The 19655-nt window shown below is 39.0% G+C and overlaps 1 protein-coding gene across 4 annotated transcripts in view; it reads left to right on the top strand.

Moving 5' to 3' along the window:
- The window catches only part of LRRC7 (leucine rich repeat containing 7), a 380755-nt gene that overhangs the window by 106594 nt on the left and 254506 nt on the right, over positions 1–19655 (top strand). For all 4 annotated transcript variants that reach the window (XM_043490855.1, XM_043490857.1, XM_043490856.1 and 1 more), the window contains exon 3: positions 18124–18326. In XM_043490855.1, the coding sequence (XP_043346790.1) occupies positions 18124–18326 (203 nt within the window). The remainder of the gene's footprint in view (positions 1–18123; positions 18327–19655) is intronic.

Raw genomic sequence — 19655 nt, 5'->3', positions numbered from 1 at the left:
TGATGATTGATGATGCATGCAAATAAAGGACATAGCAATCTCTATGAAAGAAAAAAGATGATGCTTTTTCGGCCAGTGTTGCTCTTCTCAATTTATCCCAAAATTGTTGGGGAAATTGAGGGTGGCAAGAACTGCTTAAATAGTGAAAGAGGAAAAGTGCAAAATGGTGAAACATACATTCATGGAAAACAGGGCTGTAAAAAGCAAGAAAACCGGAATATGCTGTCTGCAAGTTTACTGAGTGAAGCAAAAGTGAATCAAAACAAGTCATTCCTCAGTATTATGTGGCATGACCATGTAGTAATAAAATTTAAACTCATTGCTATGATCCTTGTGAATTTTTGGTGTAACTATATGTGGAAGGACTCCAGTAATGGATTCATCTTTTTTGTGTGTGACTTTTTGGGTCCTCTTTGTCTCATTAGCTTACCTGAAAATGAGTTTATATGTTTAAAAAGCTAAGGTACATATTCAGTAAAGATGGGTATGTTAGTGGGTTTTTTCAAGTTTTGAGGTATAATCTTCTATTGTGATTTCCTGAAGACAATAATTTTGGTTTGCAAAGGACATTATGATTCTTCTTAGACAAAGATATATATGTTTATTTTATAGGCCAGTAGTGATATCAACTCTTTTTCCTGCTGTATGACTTGTGATATTTCTTTAGCTGGCTTTTTCTTAGGTGATTAGCCTAAGATATTCCTTTTTCTTAGAATTTGAATCTTGCTTGATTTTAAGCAGAAGTGGTTAATATAGCACAATATATGTAGAGAAAAGGAAAATAATCTATTGAGATGCCTCTACAAATCCACATCTCTCAGGTTATATTTATATATATATACTTGGATTTGGGGTGAGATTCCCAGCTTGAACAGGTTTCAGAGTAGCAGCCGTGTTAGTCTGTATTCGCAAAAAGAAAAGGAGTACTTGTGGCACCTTAGAGACTAACAAATTTATTTGAGCATAAGCTTTCGTGAGCTACAGTTCACTTCGCTGTAGCTCACGGAAGCTTATGCTCAAATAAATTTGTTAGTCTCTAAGGTGCCACAAGTACTCCTTTTCTTCCAGCTTGAACAGACATACTTGCACTAATTCTCATTGAGCTAGTGTGATAAAAATAGTAGTGTAGCGGTAATAACATGGGCAGCAGTGGCAGGAACTACCATCCCTGCGTACATACCTATGTGTGGCTCTCTTGCGCCACTGCAGCTACACTACTATTTTTAGTGCACTACCTCGGTGAGAATTAGCATGAGTAGTCTACTCAAGCTGGAAATTACATCCATTACAATTACAGATATAACCTCAATTCTCCTCAAGACAATGTAGTTTTTAGAATGATTTTTCCTGTCATGAGGGGAACTTTTCTCTAGTGTGAAGATATTTCAAGTTCTGAAGATCAGATGTGAAATTACCTAAAGTTTTGGGGACTTTCAAATCGGGGGCAGGGGTGTGTGAAACATCTCTATTTTAAAACTCAAATAGCAGTTCTCTAATTATCTGTGAGCAAAAGGGATTGTTAACACCTTGTGGCTTAATCCTGCTCAGTAATATATAGGAGAGAACCATTGCATGCTTTGTGAAATCCAGAAGAAGCACAACATGGGTGATTTTATAAGACATTATAGTCCATGTGTTCGCAGGTACCAGGTATTTGAGGACAAAAATGATTATTTAGATGCCTAACTGTGCATTTGGATATATGAATACCCAGTTTGCATGCACAGTTGTGAGAATTGTACACATAAATTAGGTTTGCACTTGTGCATCATTTTTGTACCGTGGCATGGTTGTCTTTGATAATTTGTCTGGCACAAATACCAGAATATTAGATGATAGGATCAAGTACATAGTGTTTAGGATCACTTAAATGTTTTTATATTATTATTATTTATTTTATTTTAGTATATTATTTAGTATATTATTTGCCACAATATTATTTGTTCCATAGAACCTAGGAGCCCTAGTCAGGGACCAGAATCACATTTGTACTAGTCGTTGTTCAAACACAGAGTAAAGGACAGGTCCTGCTCCAAAGGGATTACAATCCAAGTACAATAGAACCTCAGAGTTATGAACACCAGAATTATGAACTGATTGGTCAGGCGTACAGCTCATTTGGAACCCAAAGTATGCTATCAGGCAGCAGAGACAAGACAAAAAAATTAATACTGTACAGTACTGTGTTAAACTACTAAAATAAAGGGAGAGTTTAAAAAAAAAGATTTGATAAGGTAGGAAAACTGTTTCTGTGCTTGTTGCATTTTAAATTAAGATAGTTAAAAGCAGCATTTTTCTTCTGCATAATAAAGTTTCAAAGCTGTATTAAGCCAGTGTTCAGTTCTAAACTTTTAAAAGAACAACCATAAGGTTTTGTTCAGAGTTACAAACATTTCTGAGTTATGAACAATCTCCATTCCCGAGGTGTTTGTAACTCTGAGGTTCTACTGTATAGGACAAAAGACAACACATGGATATAGATGGACAGGAGTACAGTACATATTTTCTAATATGAGAAAATATTAGTCAGCATGATAGGTAGTGGCCTCAGCACACTTGCAGCCTAGCAATTGTAGAAAAATTTTAAGGAGGGATTTAAAGGAGGATAATGAGGTAGGTTGGTAAATGTTTACAGTGGCTTAATTATCCAGCCACAATCAACTCAACTGCTCTCCTCCTCAGCCAGTTCTAAGCTTCCAGGCTTCCTCCTTTTTTAAATCCTATGCCCAGCACAGGTTTAGCAGAGCAGGGTTAATTAAATAGTTGGACAGCTATGGATCTGCTGGCCCCTAAAGGGGCAGGCCATCTTGTTACAAGTCAGGACAACATTTTTGTAATGATTGATAAACCCATTTGGGAAAAGGATGGGCGGAGGACTATATGATGTCTGGATGTGGGGATACTTTGCTTTTTGCTTAAAAAACAAGTATTTGTGACAAGGACAGCATGGGAGATCAATGTAAACAAACAAACTTATTTCTAATTATGCCTTAATGTTTATTTATTTAGACATCTATGAACTATCTATTCCTGTCAAAGGCAACTTATATATATAATGGATTGCCTAGACAACATGTTAGTTACTCACTGTAGCAGGGTGGGCAAACTTTTTGGCCTGAGGGCCACATCTGGATATAGAAATTGTATGGTGGGCCATGAATGCTCATGAAATTGTGGGTTGGGGTACAGAAGGGGGTAAGGGCTCTGGCTGGGGGGTGCAGGCTCTGTGGTGGGTCCAGAAATAAGGAGTTCAGTGTGTGGGAGGGGGCTTCGGGCTGGGGCAGACAGTTGGGGTGGGGATGGTGAGGGCTCTGGCTGGAGGTGCTGGCTCTGGGGTGGGGAAGAGGGTTTGGAGTGCAGGAGGGTGCTCCAGGCTGGGATCAAGGGGTTCGGAGGGCAGAATGGGCATATGGGCTGGGGCATGGGGTTGGGGCGTGGGAGGGGTTCAAGGGTGCAGGTTCCAGGCAGTGCTTACCTCAAGCAGCTTCCAGAAGCAGTGGCATGTTCCCCCCTACAGCTCCTTCACAGAGGCGCAGCCAGGCAACTCTCACGTTGCTCCATCCACAGATGCCGCCCCCGCAGCTCCTTTTGGCAGCACTTGGGGTGGGGGCAGTGTGGTGAGCCCTTTAGCTGCCCCTATGTGTAGGAGCTGAAGGGGGGTCGTGCTGCTGCTTCCGGGAGCTGCATGGAGCCTCTGTACACAAGGAGCAGGGCAAGCCTCCAACCCCACTCCCTGACTGGAGTGCCAGAGTGGTGCAAGTCCCTGACCCTGGTCTCCGGCGGGAGCTGGAGGGCCGGATTAAAATGTCTGAAGGCCTGGATGCGGCCCCCTGGGCCGTAGTTTGCCCACCCCTGCACCATAGAAATAAATTTGTTTGCTTACATTGGTGTCCCATGCTGTCCTTGTCACAAAAAAATATTTTTTAAGCAAAGTATCTGTCTTTGGTAATTCATCGTTGTTGGTTGTAATTAAAAACTTAATTTTCAAAACATACTTCAATGTTTTCATTGCTTCCTATGATCTCTGAAACTTTCAGACTAAAATACACTCAGTGAAATATGTACAGTTTTCCTTTAATAAGGATAATGTAGAAAAACTGGTGTAAATCACTAAAATATTTGGATATTCTCTAAAGCGTTTTTCATGTGATAGGAAGAAATCTGCACTCTGAAAATTACAATATATTTAAATATCAGTTTATTCAATTATGAATACCTTGGCAGGTAAATTTTGTTTTCTGTTTTGTTATGGATACAGATTCTGTTAATTTGTATAGAACAGTAAACAATGTGTTAGTGTGGGCTCAAGGAATACAGCATATTTTATTCTTAATCCATACAGAATCTCTTGAAACTGAAGGACAACTTCAGGTACAAATCAAACTGCATCCAAGTTTTAATTTAGGACCTGTTTCAGGAAAGCAATTGAGCACATGCTTAACTTACAGTTAAAAATGTACATAAGCACCCTTTCTGAAAAAGGTTAATTTTTTTCCTTGTATTGTAAGTTTTTTGGGGCAGGGATTCTCTCTTACTATATGTTTGTACAGCATCTTGCACAATAGGCTCCTGAGCTGATTGGAATTTCTAGGTGTTGGTAGGATGCAAATCAGAAGTAATTTTAAACATGGATTATGTTGAATTGTTGAAACATAACTAATTATTCAAACTCTTCAAGTTTCCGTATAAAAAGAAACTGTCCAAAACTAAAATCTTTTATCTAAGCACACAACAATTTTAGGTGTTTCAGTAGAATGAGATGCAAATTTGAACCACTTCTCTTTTGCATTTTCAAAATTGTCACAACTTCTGTCCATCGCTGTCTGAAATGAAGGTGAATCTAAATCCAAAACCAATTTTTCCAGAAATTGCCACACTGAAATTCAGGAGTTAGGGACCTGCTCAAATTTCTACTAAAATCACTGGGAGTCTTTACAGTGACTTCAGTGGGAAGTGGATTGATTCCTACGTTAGAATGCAACAGAGATCTGGCAAGCCCAAAAGCTAATTTTCTGACTTTGCAAAATTAATATCATCTCTGTTGTAAATGCCAAAAGTTTCATGATGTTCAAGTTGTACATGAAGTCCCAGATCTTATTGCAACTATAGATAAAATTACCTTTCTAATGATGTGACAACCTCCAACCATTTTGTGGGGGTCTTTGGGGATCAGGTGGAGAAGTTGCAACATAATTATTCATGCTCTAATATCCATTATGTTGTAGGATTTGCAGAATCTAAAGATGAACTTTAATACAGTTGTGAGGTTGCACTTGTATGGTTTTATAAAAATATGCTAATGAGTGTGAATATAATTTAACTGGAATATGCTTCATGCAAAAGGTATCTTGTAAGGTATCATTACAAAGTTTATAATCTACTGAGTGTGGTCATTCTATTTGTGTAAATGTATCACTCTTGTATCTGAAACTAGAAATATGAAATATAACTCTGAGGTCCTATTGTAGTTATGCAAAGTGTGGACCATTAATGGTGGTTTGGAATCTTAATGGTTCCCATTAACCAGGACAATTGACTGTAGATGGCTCTGTTTTACTTGTAAGTCTTCCTGTATACCTGTGGGCTAGCAAGTGGGTAATGAAGTCTTACAGTGACATGTGATCTGGAATCCATCTTTAACTTGGTAATTTTCCATTGAGAAGGAGGGGTGGGAACTCAGAGGGACAAAGGATTCCCACCTTATGCAAAAGATATATAAGTGGGTGGAACAGAACAAATGTGAGGGCCATCATGAAAAGTCTCCTAGCTACCACCTGAGCTGGAACAAGGGCTGTACTGGGGAAAGGATTGTGCCCAGACTAGGAAGGCATCCAGTCTGTGAAAGAAACTTATTGAAATATCTTTGAGGGTGAGATTTTATCTGTATTCAGTTTTATTACTGTACTAGGCTTAGACTTGCGTGTTTTATTTTATTTTGCTTGGTAATTCACTTTGTTCTGTCTGTTACTACTTGGAACCACTTAAATCCTACTTCTTCTTTGAGTGCTTGTTCACACCCATTACACATTAGGTGTGCGCGCACCGCATGCACGAGTGTTGGAAACTTTTTCCCTTAGCGGCTCCTGTTGGGCTGGCGGGCCCCCCGAGTGATGCCACTGCACCATGCATATATACCCCTGCTGGCCTGACCTCCTCCAGTTCCTTCTTACCATCCGTGGCAGCGTTGAAACAACCTCTCTCTCATAGAAGAGCAGTCCTTTAGCCTTTATATTTCAGAGTAGCAGCCATGTTAGTCTGTATTCGCAAAAAGAAAAGGAGTACTTGTGGCACCTTAGAGACTAACAAATTTATTAGAGCATAAGCTTTCGTGAGCTACTGAAGTGAGCTGTAGCTCACGAAAGCTTATGCTCTAATAAATTTGTTAGTCTCTAAGGTGCCACAAGTACTCCTTTTCTTTTAGCCTTTAGAGTAGCAGTATTTCACGAGGACATGGTGCAGCTCCGGCCGCACCCCAAGTCCCTCCCCAAGGTTGTCTCCCAATTCTATCTGGGCTAGGACATTTGTCTGCCAGTGTTCTTCCTGAAACCCCATATGGACCCGAGTGACCGCAGCTTGCACACCTTGGATGTGCGTCGAGCGCTGGCGTTCTGTTTGGAGCGCACCAAGCCCTTTTGCAAATTCACGCAGCTGTTTGTGGCTGTAGCCGGGAGGCTGAAAGGCCGCGCAGTGTCAGTGCAGCGGATTTCATCTTGGGTTACAAGCTGCATTTGGGCGTGCTATGAGCTCGCAGATGTTCCAGCCCCGACGATCACGGCCCACTCGACCAAGGCGCAGGCGACTTCCACGGTGTTCCTGTCACAGATCCCGATCCAGGAGATCTGTGGAGCAGCCACCTGGTCCTCGGTGCACACCTTCACGACCCACTATGCAGTCAACCAGCAGGCCAGAGAGGACGCGGCAGTTGGCAGAGCGGTCCTCCAAGCAGTTGTTCTGTGACTCCTACCCTCCTCCAGAGGTAAGCTTGTAATTCACCTAATGTGGAATGGACGTGAACAAGCACTCGAAGAAGAAAAAACGGTTACTTACTTTCTCGTAACTGTTGTTCTTCGAGATGTGTTTTTCACATCCATTCCACCACCCACTCTCCTACCCCTCTGTTGGAGTCGCCAGCAAGAGGAAACTGGAGGGGGTCAGGCTGGCAGGGATATATCTGCACGGTGCAGTGGTGCCTCTTGGGGGCGCACTGGTTCGACGGGAGCCGCTAAGGGAAAAAGTTTCTGACGTTCGTGCACGCGGCGCACACACACCTAATGTGGAATGGACATGAACAACACATCTCGAAGAACAACAATTACGAGAAAGTAAGTAACCATTTTTTTCTGTATTTAATAAAATCACTTTTTACTTATTAATTAACTCAGGGTATGTATTAATACCTGGGTGGGGGGAGTAATTGTGCATCTCTCTCTATCAGTGTTATAGAGAGCGAACAATTTATGAGTTTACACTGTATAAGTTTTATACAGGATAAAACGGATTTATTTGGGGTTTGGACCCCATTGGGACTTGGGCATCTGGGTGTTAAAGAACACTTGTTAAACTGCTTTCAGTTTAAGCTTACAGCTGTTAGGGGAAGTGGTTCAGACGTGGGTCTGGGTTTGTAGCAGGCTAGTGAGTCTGGCTCAAACGAGGCAGGGCACTGAAGTCCCAAGCTGCCAGGGCAGGAAAGCAGGGGCAGAAGTAGTCTTGGCACATCAGTTGGCAGTTCCCAAGGGGGTTTCTATGATCCAACCCGTCACAACAGTAACGATCTAATAATTTTAAATAGGGCTAGTTTTCAGAATATTTATGACTGGAATGGTTTCCTTGTGTATAGTCCATCCTTCTTATAGTTTCTTATCTTTGTCTCTCTCCCTGCACACAACTACAACATCTTTTTTTCTATAAAGAAATGAAGCTATGGTATCTCCATACCCAAAGAGCGACCATATAGTTCAGTCTACGGTTATATTTATTTTAGATTAAGGGAAATTATAAGAAATTAACAAAAACCTCCATAAGAGAGCATAGTGTTTGTATCTTCTCTGTAACAGTGTATAGTAACCAAGGACAAAGGACTTAAATATCCATTCTAATGATGATAGTGCATTCCATTAAAGCTGGCAGGTTCATGGGGATGTGAAAGGGATTGCTGGTTGGCTAAGATGCAGGGGGCTCCAGAGTAGTCAAGGATAATATGGATCAATCAGGCTTTAAACCTGTTTTAACCATCTTACATTCTGTCTCAGTGGGTAATATTTTAGCCATATACATGTGCATGCATAGGGGTATGTAAGGAGCCTCATCTCCATGCACTGTTAAACAATTTCTATTCATATGCTCTCTATGTAATTTTGTAATGCATTTTCTTTACTGGGCTTTATTTAGCCCTGGCTTCAGCCAGAATATCTCTCCAGGGCAATTAGAAGTGGCCTAGAGCTGACAAATTCAATAGTGGGCAGTGCTGGGTGGAACTTGGGATGTGTACAGGGCATTCTGGGGATGTGCTGCTTCAGTGCATACTACATTTGTCCTCCCTGATGGAACCCCTGGGGAAAGCAGCTGTGAATTCTTTTATACCAGTAGGTGTGTTGAGAGCCAGCATTTCTGGGATTTTGTCATCAGTGGGAATAAATGCATGGCAAGTTTTGAAGTCTAATTGAAAGGTGTTTGAGTTACATGAACACCAGAAAAGTTTCTAAAAAATGTGTTTATTGGTGAAAACTCCCTCCCTCCCTCCCTCCCTCCCTCCTTTTGATATTTCTAAATTACCAAATAGATTTTTTTCCAGATTAATTTATCTTTTAAAAAAGAGATTTTCTTATTGTCAGGTAAAGTATAAACAGGAGAAATTTCAGCACAAACTCTAATTTGTGTTGGAAGGTTATAAGAACTTGAAAAATAAATAGAGGCTTATAATGAAGGAGTTTCCTTACCCATAACTCTAGCATCACAAGCATGATACTGTGACTGTGGATAAAAAAATCTTGCCTAGATTTAAAAAAACCCACCATTTCAGGGACAAAGAATGGATTATATTCACAAAGTAAAACAATGTGGATAAGCAAAGAAATACACTGAGAACTCATACACTCATACACTTTTTCCTGCTGACTTGACCAAAAACATGGAACTGAAACGATTCCCATGGTGAGATGCAGTTGACAGTAAGGTCAACAGTACATGAAAACAGTAAAAGCCAACAGAAGCGGCTAGAGTGCAAAATACAGTCTTGGCTGCCAAACAGGTAACTATAATATCCTTCCACACACTTATTATTATTAGGTAAATAATATTATTGTATTAATAATAATGAATAATTGTAACTGGTTAGCATTTCATGTCTAAAGAACTCTGGGCTCCTTAATTATAGCAGTAGGTTAGCATATCTCATAACTACTAGGCTGGGAATGGCCAACTTGTAAATGAAGTTATAAATTAAATGAGCACAAAACTACTCAATTAAAATAAAAAGGAAAAACAAAGTAAGAAAGTCATGGTCATTAGGTGCCAGGAATGTACTCCTAGCTTTTGGCTTGGGGGAATTTAGATGGTTTTCGGTTTTGTTTTTAACTACAGTCGTGCTCAGCTTCATACGCGCACAGTCCATATCGCAAAAAGTAGAAATATAATTAAATACATAAAATACCAGGAAAAATCCTGGTCCATTGAAGTAAATGGCAGAACTCCCATTGACTTCAATAAGGGAAGGATTTTACCCATAGTTCAGAGATATATGCATAATACTATGAGTAATGGTGCAAGCTCAAATCAACTACAATACCAAGGAAAGGCCCTCTGGACAGATGTGTTTTAAGGAGTTTGAAGGAAGAAATTAATAGATAGAAAAACAAAGTATGTTGTGGAAGGCGTAGCACTGGGAAGGGATTCACAGGGAGACGTTGGCAGGGAGGAGTAACTGGAGAGTAGAAGGAAACCTTGGAGGTTCAGGTTCAAGCCCTCAAGTGAATTTATATCATCTCAGCTGTCCCAATGTGTAAGTGAGAGTAGTGTTTGTATTGAAGAGCAGTTGGGGGTGATGTTGGTGCAATAAGGGGCATAAAGTTCAAAGACTTAGCCAACAGCAAAGGAAACATCTTTTGAGGATATCTGCTCCAGATCATCAGGATGGTAAGGGTCTCTCTGGATTTCTTGCTGCTATTAGTTGCACAGATAGCAAGAGATGTTAGAAAGATTGTCTTCCACCGATATCTGTCTAGGAGTTCTTTACCTCTCCTGACATATAGTGACCTGGCCACAGTGATCCATACATTTGTGACTTCCAGGCTCAATTATTGCCACACACTATATGTAGTAATTAATAGTTCCTAGGACATGAATAATGATGATGGTGCTAATAAGATACAAATGAAAAAGGAAAAGAAAACTACCCCTTCTCCCCCACACACAAATTGCCAATTCATAACAGAGTGGGAAGAGAACTAAAGAAAAGAAACATGATATGGTAGGGTTTGTGATACTGATTGCAAGATGCTCTGATACTTTAGTGATGAGATGGTCTGGGTGATCATTGTGCCTTCATAATATTTTCTGTAGCTGAGTTTCACCAACTCAAAAAATCCATAGGAAATTATTTAAGAAAAAATGGGTAGCCTGTGAGTCAAATCCTGACCATTATTGAAAGCAATGGGACTGTTGCCATCATTTTCAAGGAGGCCAGAATTTCACCTTGTGTGTTAATCTCTACTGGATCTATGCATGTTCAAACAGGGAGGGATTAAATGCTTAATGTAGGGAGGATTCAGAGAGTCAGGCTGGCAATTTTATGCCTTTGCTTGAAAGACCCATTGTGCTCTTCAGTGTGGTCTTTTCAGAATTTTCAGTGCTGTATGTTTTCTGATGGTATCCAATGTGCTGTGATAGACATGTAATCAACCATGTAATTGGCCACTGTTCCATTTATCTGAGCACACAATGCCCCTCAGATTTTATGAGATTACACATTACAAGAATGTGTGAAAAGGAACTCAGTGAAGTGGACTGTCTGCTGTCATGAATATGATTAAATGTTTTCTGGATACTATAGTAAATGGCAACATTATTTCTCCTTTCAGATCTGCAATATTTTTATTCTAAGACTATGTAGTCATTCTCCTATCACTCAATGACTTTGAGACACTATCAGGTTCCTCTAACCTTCCTCACAATTTCATGAAAGGCTTTTCTGGATGGAAATACAAGGGTACAGTTACTCTAATGCTCAGTGTCCCTGCAAGAAACACTAGTTCTTGTTAGTTGATTGTTTTCTTTTCTATTTGAGAAGGAAATTGAGTGTTGCCCCAGGCTAATAAACTATGGAAGTGCATTAGGGAGATAAGACTTCTCTGAGATAAATAATACACAGACAAATAAACATTTTAAAGAAAGTGCAAGGTTACGTTGATAGTTTGTGGTTTTGTGGTAAAATCCATAACAAATCTATTTTAAACAATGGATGTTTTGAAATGAAAAGCCAACAAAAGCCACACAATCTAAATATAACCACAGAAAGCTAAACTATGTTCATTTATAATATTGTTTTAACTTTCTTTTTTTTCCTTCTTGTGGCATCCCGTGCTACTTACAACTTTTGAAGGTGATTGGCAGTGGATTATAATTTACTTCTAAAAGCAAATTGCATTAAATGCTTTATAATTAAATTTTCTTGCATTTCAAAAGTTTTTCAAATGCTTTCTTAGTCCCCAGGCTGGGGCATTTGAAATAATGCTGGCGATGATCAGCATCACTGATGACATGCCAACATAAGGGGATCCAATGCAAGCTGTTATAAGGCTCAAGGGTGAAAGTATAGTAATTGTCTGGTTTCACCCCCAGAGTTGTTGGGAGATTTGCTGTATGGTTTGAGGTCCATCATATGTTGCGATAGGCATGTGTAGGACCCATTGATCTTGATAGATGTGTTGCAGGGGAGGTATTGGTCGTAGTAGCAGTGGAGAGATGGTCACAGGTTACAATCACTATGCTCTCAAATGAACTCTTCCAGAAAAATAATAAAAGACAAACCCTATCATTTGTGAACAAATACTTTGCACAAAACATTCTCTCCATATCTGACCTCCCTGTTCTCATTCTCAAAAGAAACCTGCACAACATCTTCAGAAGACAAAACTGAGAGCTTAAATTCATAACTCTGCTAGACACCAAAAATTATTGACTCATTAAAGGCAATGGTTTTATATTTCTCATTACAACAGTCTGTAACCCACTAACTCTCTTTGGTCCTACAGCAGCAGAGGTGTTAACTGCCCACTTCATTTTGAATTGTTTCTTGCAACAACCTGTTCCACCTTGTATTTAGCTGTGACACTCTTCCTTTCCAAGACCTGAAGAAGAGCTCTGTGGAGCTTGAATGTTTGTCTCTCTCACCAACAAAAGTTGGCCCAATAAAAGATATTACCTCACCCACCTTGTCTCTATCTCAGATATAGTAATTTTAGACAGAAGTGTGATTTTTATTTAAAAGTTAAACCCATATTTTGAATTGTGTTTTCAAACCCATGTTGTCTTCCGCAGTCAGAACAAAGGAAAATGGCTGCCTTTTAGTCATACGGGGTAACATCAAGAAGGACTTCTGCAATGAAAATCAAAATGAGGTCTGCTTATGTTTTGGAAATTAAGTGGTGAGCAGGTAGAAAAAATTACTGATCCTATGCTTTGGAGGTACCTAAAGTTTGACAAACCAGTTTGTTCTATATCTAAATTAAAGTTTAATGACCTATATGTGAAACCATATTTTCCCTCATTATCTATCTTTTAAATCAAGGAGAAAGCATTCCTGTCCCATGATTAGTGAGAGACAGGGATTAGTAATTTTCCTTCACAAAAAATCCTCTAATTGAGCATAGATTAGATTGTTTTAATTAATTTTCTTACAACAAATGTTTTTGCAAGATTAAATGCTTTCTAAGAAAAGAAGCTTTGCAGATTATTATAAAGAGATCCAGCACCAAGCTATTAAATTGCATTGTTTATATTTGTTCTTCTGCTGCAGTTTTTCTCTCTCTAATATAATTCAAAAAGAAATAAGAGAAAAGCATTTAATATACAGATTATCACAATTTTCTAGGCTTTTGTTAAAGGATAAATTTTATGCTATTTTTCATTACTTTGAGCTGCCTTGTTGAATAATACATTTTGTTGGGATTTAAATAGAAATAACTATATTAAAATAATAAAGTTTTCTCAAGCAAAACCACAAAAGAAAGGAAGTTTTGGATTTCAGCCTAGTGTCTACATTGGCATTGTATCATGCATGAGCTTCCGTTGGATTACTCTACAACTCTTGGAAATATATTTTAATCTCTGAATGATAAGTTAACAAAGCACCAGCCAGTGATGAAACACAGAGTTGCTGAGTGCATATTTAAGTTTGAATTATTTTTCTTTGTGTGTATTTGTGGTTTTAATTGTGAACAGTAATATTACTTCAGTGCAGTATTTTGTGCTAATTGGGCTGAAATTTTGTTAGAGACTTCACCACATGGAGCTCACTAAGATTGCTCCAACGCAAGTCTAAGCAGATCTTTCCCTGCAGTTGCTCCTCCTGGCTGTTGATGACTGCCATGGTGCTGGCACTAGAACAAAAAGCAGGGAGATTGTGGGTGCCCAGGCAATGTGGAGAAGAAAAGGGAAGCAGCTGACTTTAATGCAGAGGGGTGAGGAGCAGGCAGAGGAAAGGGGGCACAAGCATTGGCACAGGTGTGATAGGATGGATAGAGGCGGGCTGAGGGAATGCAATCTTGGTTGGGGGCGTGGAGAAGGAAAAGCAGAGACAGAATGGGGAGTGCAGGAGAGAGTGTTGGGTGACTGTTTGAGGGAGCAGGACCTGTTTAGTTAAAAAAACATCTCTTCATTCAACTTTAATTTGTATCATTTGATGTCATTCCAAAATGCTTCATCTGAATCGTGAAGACCTCTTTTCCATCTTGACAATGAGGGGCCATGTTTCAGAGGGTAACAGCCTGCTACAGCTTGTTATTCTGGTATCTTAAGAGGTAGTTGACATATGCCCCATAGGACTGAAAAAAGATTCCATAGGCAACCTTAATTCTGGCCGAGGGAAGCTAGAATGTGGTGTTCCACAAGTTGTAGGATGATGCTTGGGAAGGGGAAGGGCCCTTGCATGTGGGAAGGAAAGTCCAGTCAGTCTCAGGCTGGGCATCACAAGTCAATGGCCACTTTTAAAAATGTGGCTGTTATTGTGTCCTCCCCATTTTTCTCCCCGCTGCAAATGATGCCAGCATTGACACCTGTTTCTCTACTTCTCCCACAATGGTCTCCCCACCTCTTTCTTCACTCCCCACTTCTGCCTGAAGTTCCATGAAGTTGTGGTTGAAAATCGGGTGAAGGTGATTGAAACTGAGCACCTGAAAAGTGAGGCGCATAAAATTAGTGGCCACTTTTGAAAACGTGGTTATTAAATAGGGAGGAGCAGAGTGTATGTGGGGCCTTGAATGTAAGAAAAATAAGCGTAATCTTGATGCAGTGGAGGAGCGGGAGTGAAGGGATTCTGAGGGAAGGGAGTGATGTGGTCACAAAATCCCATGAAGATCTACAAATGAGTTTGACTTGAGGGTGCAGGGAAAGATATATTCTAAGCGCCATGTTCCACCTTCTCCTTTCAGTAGTGCCAGTCATATATATATATATATATGCCTCTGGGGGTTGGGGGGGGGGGAAGATGTTAGATTATGTAGTCCATGACTAAGTCAGTGAAGAATTGTCCCTATATTCATAGATTCATAGATACTAAGGTCAGAAGGGACCACTCTGATCATCTAGTCCGACCTCCTGCACAGCGCAGGCCACAGAATGTCACCCACCACTCCTATGAAAAACCTCACCCATGTCTGAGCTATTGAAGTCCTCAAATCATGGTTCAAAACTTCAAGGAGCAGAGAAGCCTCCCTCCAGTCAACCATGCCCCATGCTACAGAGGAAGGCGAAAAACCTCCAGGGCCTCTCCAATCTGCCCTGGAGGAAAATTCCTTCCCGACCCCAAATATGGCAATCAGCTAAACCCTGAGCATATGGGCAAGATTCACCAGCCAGATACCCAGGAAAGAATTTTCTATAGTAACTCAGATCCCATCCATCTAATATCCCATCTCAGGGGATTTGGCCTATTTACCCTGAATATTTAAAGATCAGTTACTTACCAAAATCCCATTATCCCATCATACCATATCCTCCATAAACTTATCGAGTAGAATCTTAAAACCAGATAGATCTTTTGCCCCCACTGCTTCCCTTGGAAGGTTATTCCAAAACTTCACTCCTCTGATGGTTAAAAACCTTCGTCTGATTTCAAGTCTAAACTTCCTGGTGGCCAGTTTATACCCATTTGTTCTTGTGTCCACATTGGTGCTGAGCTTAAATAATTCCTCTCCCTCTCCTATATTTATCCCTCTGATATATTTATAGAGAGCAATCATATCCCCCTCAACCTTCTTTTAGTTAGGCTAAACAAGCCAAGCTCCTTAAGTCTCCTTTCATAAGACAAGTTTTCCATTCCTCTGATCATCCTAGTAGCCCTTCTCTGTACCTGCTCCAGTTTGAATTCATCCTTTTTAAACATGGGAGACCAGAACTGCACACAGTATTCTAGGTGAGGTCTCACCAGTGCCTTGTATAACGGTACTAAAACCTCCTTATCCCTACTGGAAATGCCTCTCCTGATGCATCCCAAAACCGCATTAGCTTTTTTCACAGCCATATCACATTGGTAGCTCATAGTCATCCTATGATCAACCAATACTCCAAGGTCCTTCTCCTCTTCCGTTACTTCTAATTGATGTGTCCCCAGCTTATAACTAAAATTCTTGTTATTAATCCCTAAATGCATAACCTTACACTTCTCACTATTAAATTTCATCCTATTACTATTACTCCAGTTTACAAGGTCATCCAGATCCTCCTGTATAATATCCCGATCCTTCTCCGAATTGGCAATACCTCCCAGCTTTGTATCATCTGCAAACTTTATTAGCACACTCCCACTTTTTGTGCCAAGGTCAGTAACAAAAAGATTAAATAAGATTGGTCCCAAAACCGATCCCTGAGGAACTCCACTGGTAACCTCCCTCCAACCTGACAGTTCGCATATTTACTAGTGTTTTGTCCAGTCTAGTTTAAATTTTTCATATGCTTTTGTAAACTATAATGTTAAAATACTTTCATTTTAACAGCTGATATTAACTAAAAATGCAATTTCATTATTATACATAAAAGCTCAGTATCTGGTCTAGTTGAAATATAAAATTACTTTACTTTTTGTTCTCACTTTTAGCTTTGACCCTTTGGCCAAAAAGTGTCAACAGAAAATTTGTTATTGGCACTGCCAAATGAAAAACCAGGTGCCCTTTGCTTCCGTTGATGTTTATTTCGGCATCTTTTTCTTGTTCTTCACATCTTGAGAAATTCTGAAATAGATATTTGTTCTGACAGCTTTCAGATGTTAATTCATTGGGATTGCTAGAGGCAGATACACTTCCTTGTCTGAATCTTGTTAGAGTTTAACATTTGAGTGTGTATTTACCCCAGAAAAATGTATGTATTCTGTGGCGTATTGAGAAGCCAAAGAAGCACAATGGAAACAGTATCTGGCCCACTAAATCCATGTTATGGACTAACTGCCTGTTATGTTTCAATTAAGACATTGTATAGGTAGTGTGAATGATCTGTTTTTACTTAGCTATAGAGACAAGTCCCTTTGATGTGTGTTGGAGTTGTCTAGGGCATATATTCCAAAGAGTTCTTTCACTGAAGTCTGTATTGCTACTCTAAATTGACAGGAGTGCAAATGAGCGCACACTGTGACCCCGCATATCACAAACAATGGTTCCTTTTTACTAAGAAATGATAAACAAATGTCTTTTATTTTTATTGATATTTTGCATGGATATACAGCGGTACTCTAAATGGAGCAGTCTGGCTGGTGACCACTGTGGGGTACTTGATCTACTTTGCTGCACTTTCCCATAAAGTAACACACACACAAACTTTCCACATGGTTTAGAACAGTGCTACTCAAAGTGGTAGTCCGCGGACCGGTGCCAGTTCGCAAGCCATCAGCTGACGGTCTGTGCGTACATTGGAAAAAAAATTGCTGGTCCCCCCCCACATCAGATAGCTTGAGAAGCACAGGTTTAGAAGGTAGGTGATGGAAGCAATACTGGGAATGCTGTGTCAAGTCCCATAACAGCCTGATTTATCTGTGGTCATGTTTAAATAATGCTTCTAAAAACAAATGTTGGCAATATCAGCCTCAAATTTAGATACTGTACCAGTGTATCTGGCTATAGTATCTGAATATAGTGTGCATGAAACAGCAGGTTGGTTTAAATATTTTTGATCAGTTGAAAAACAATAGGGCATGATTGTGTAAACCCTTACTCACACGAGTAGTTCCATTTACTTGAGTGGACAGATTATTTATGTAAGTAAGGGTTTCAGGAGCTGGCCCTAGAGGTGTAATTTGATAAAATTTCACAAATGTATATATTGCATTCCCTTCCACAAAAAATAATGGCATGAAACTCAAAGTAATTTTTTGCATTAACAAAGAATGTTGAAAGGCAGGAATGACAGCTAAGGTATCCAATGTAAAGATTGTTTGCATACTAGCAGTTTTGTAACCAATAGTTTTGTATGGGTTTTTATCATCTTGATGAAAGTGCAAAAAACAAACAGACCCAATCAGCGACTGTAGTAAAAAAAAAAATCATATGCTCTCTTGAAATCCAGAAAAAATCACATGGGTTAACTATATATTTTAGTCATAGACAGTCAGAATTAAAACTAGTACCACAGCTAGTTTTAGTTAAGTTGATGATAATGGACCAAAGCATAAAGTACAAAGCCTGCCATTGATTCTTTGCCGGGTGAAGGGGTTTATGGACACAGGATTAATGCAGACATATATAAATCCCCCTTCCTCTAATCCTGTAAGGATAGAAAAATAGACTCCAAGACATATATAATTCAGATTGCATATGCATGTGAGAAGATTTTATTATTAAACTACTGTCTTAGTAATAACACTAAATATTATCAGATATGGTGATGATTTTAGAAAACAGTAATTATTTTCTTTTCCTTTAGTGCAGTGTTTGGAGATGACAACCAAAAGGAAAATTATTGGCCGTCTGGTGCCATGCCGATGTTTCCGGGGTGAAGAAGAAATCATCTCTGTGCTAGATTACTCTCATTGCAGCCTACAGCAGGTGCCAAAGGAGGTTTTTAACTTAGAACGGACATTAGAAGAGCTTTACCTAGATGCCAATCAAATTGAAGATCTACCTAAGGTAAATACTGTTCTTTCTGTAATAGAGAAATACAAGTTGTGTTACTAAATGAGCGTTTAAAATGAACTTTGATTTTGAAGAGGGTCTGTATAAAAATAACACCTTCTGATAGAACAGGTTTTACTTTTACAATATGTTTTTACTGTTTTTTTTGTTTGTTTATGTATTTTTCTTCCATTAGCTCTGCAGAGCCAACATGGCTAAGAGAGATTGAGCAGGATTCTATTCCTTCTAGTACACAGTACAGAAAATGTAGATTGGGAGCATCTTTTTCCATTTAGTGATACTAAGGGGACATTCAATGAAATAAAGAAGTGGGAAATTCAAAACTGATAAAAGGAACAGGGTGGATTTGATTTAAATCAAATTGATTTAAATCACGATTTAAATCACTAGTCAGGAAGACTCGATTTAATCATGGATTTCTACATGAAAATACATTCTTGTTGGTTGTAATAACCTTAATACATATTCTTCACAACTCAGAGATAGATGAAGGTTTCATTTTCAATGACTTTCACAATATACATTTGTAAAGTGATTTATTTTGAAAACTTTTCAGATTAGTTTTACAGCTATATCAGAAAGTCAGTGATTGTTTGGTTATTTCACTTACCAAAGGTAATTGAAGCAGATAGTTCACCTCCCAGTGACTTCATAAATATCTCCAATTCAGCAGGTTAATCATTAATATTTGGAGGATTTTTTTGCCGTGCTGTATTAGAAGGAGAACATTACCAGACAGATATTTAAATTGTTTTATTTAACTAAAATAACAATGTTATGTATGCTGGACTTTTTTTCTTCAACAGCAAACATATAATATTTTAACGAAACAAGCATATGAATTTTTGAATTTAGTTAAACATTCAAGTTTTTTAAAATCAGGTTTGTGTTTGTTAAAATTGTTTTTAACTAAAATAGTTAAATATATTTTTTAAAAAACCAAAAATTAAATTGACTATTTCAGCCAGGTCAATATGAGAAACTTAAAATATTGGCTTCTGCAGCTAACTCGATTGTCTTCACCTTCATTTTCCTGTTTGTTCATAATATGGAAAAGAAAAACAAGTTTTCCTGCTTTTTCAGGTCCCAAATGATTTCTCAATTTGGAATGAATTAGTCCAAAGAAAGAAAATACTGTTTCTACACCGGCAGAAGAAGCTACTGCTGTTAAAAGTGAGATTATCACTTCAACAGTATCTGAATCCAAGTGCTTAAGTGACTTCAACCAGTTTACTGGTGTGACTTTATTTAAAACATCATCAGCAAACTTATTTCTTGAATGGTTCACCTATAGCTCTGAAGTTTATTACAGTTGGCATTATG

The sequence above is a fragment of the Dermochelys coriacea genome, chromosome 8, assembly GCF_009764565.3.
Source record: "Dermochelys coriacea isolate rDerCor1 chromosome 8, rDerCor1.pri.v4, whole genome shotgun sequence".
Lineage (NCBI taxonomy): Eukaryota > Metazoa > Chordata > Testudines > Dermochelyidae > Dermochelys > Dermochelys coriacea.
Note: the sequence above shows the minus strand (reverse complement) of the source record. Positions and strands in the feature narration are given on the sequence as shown.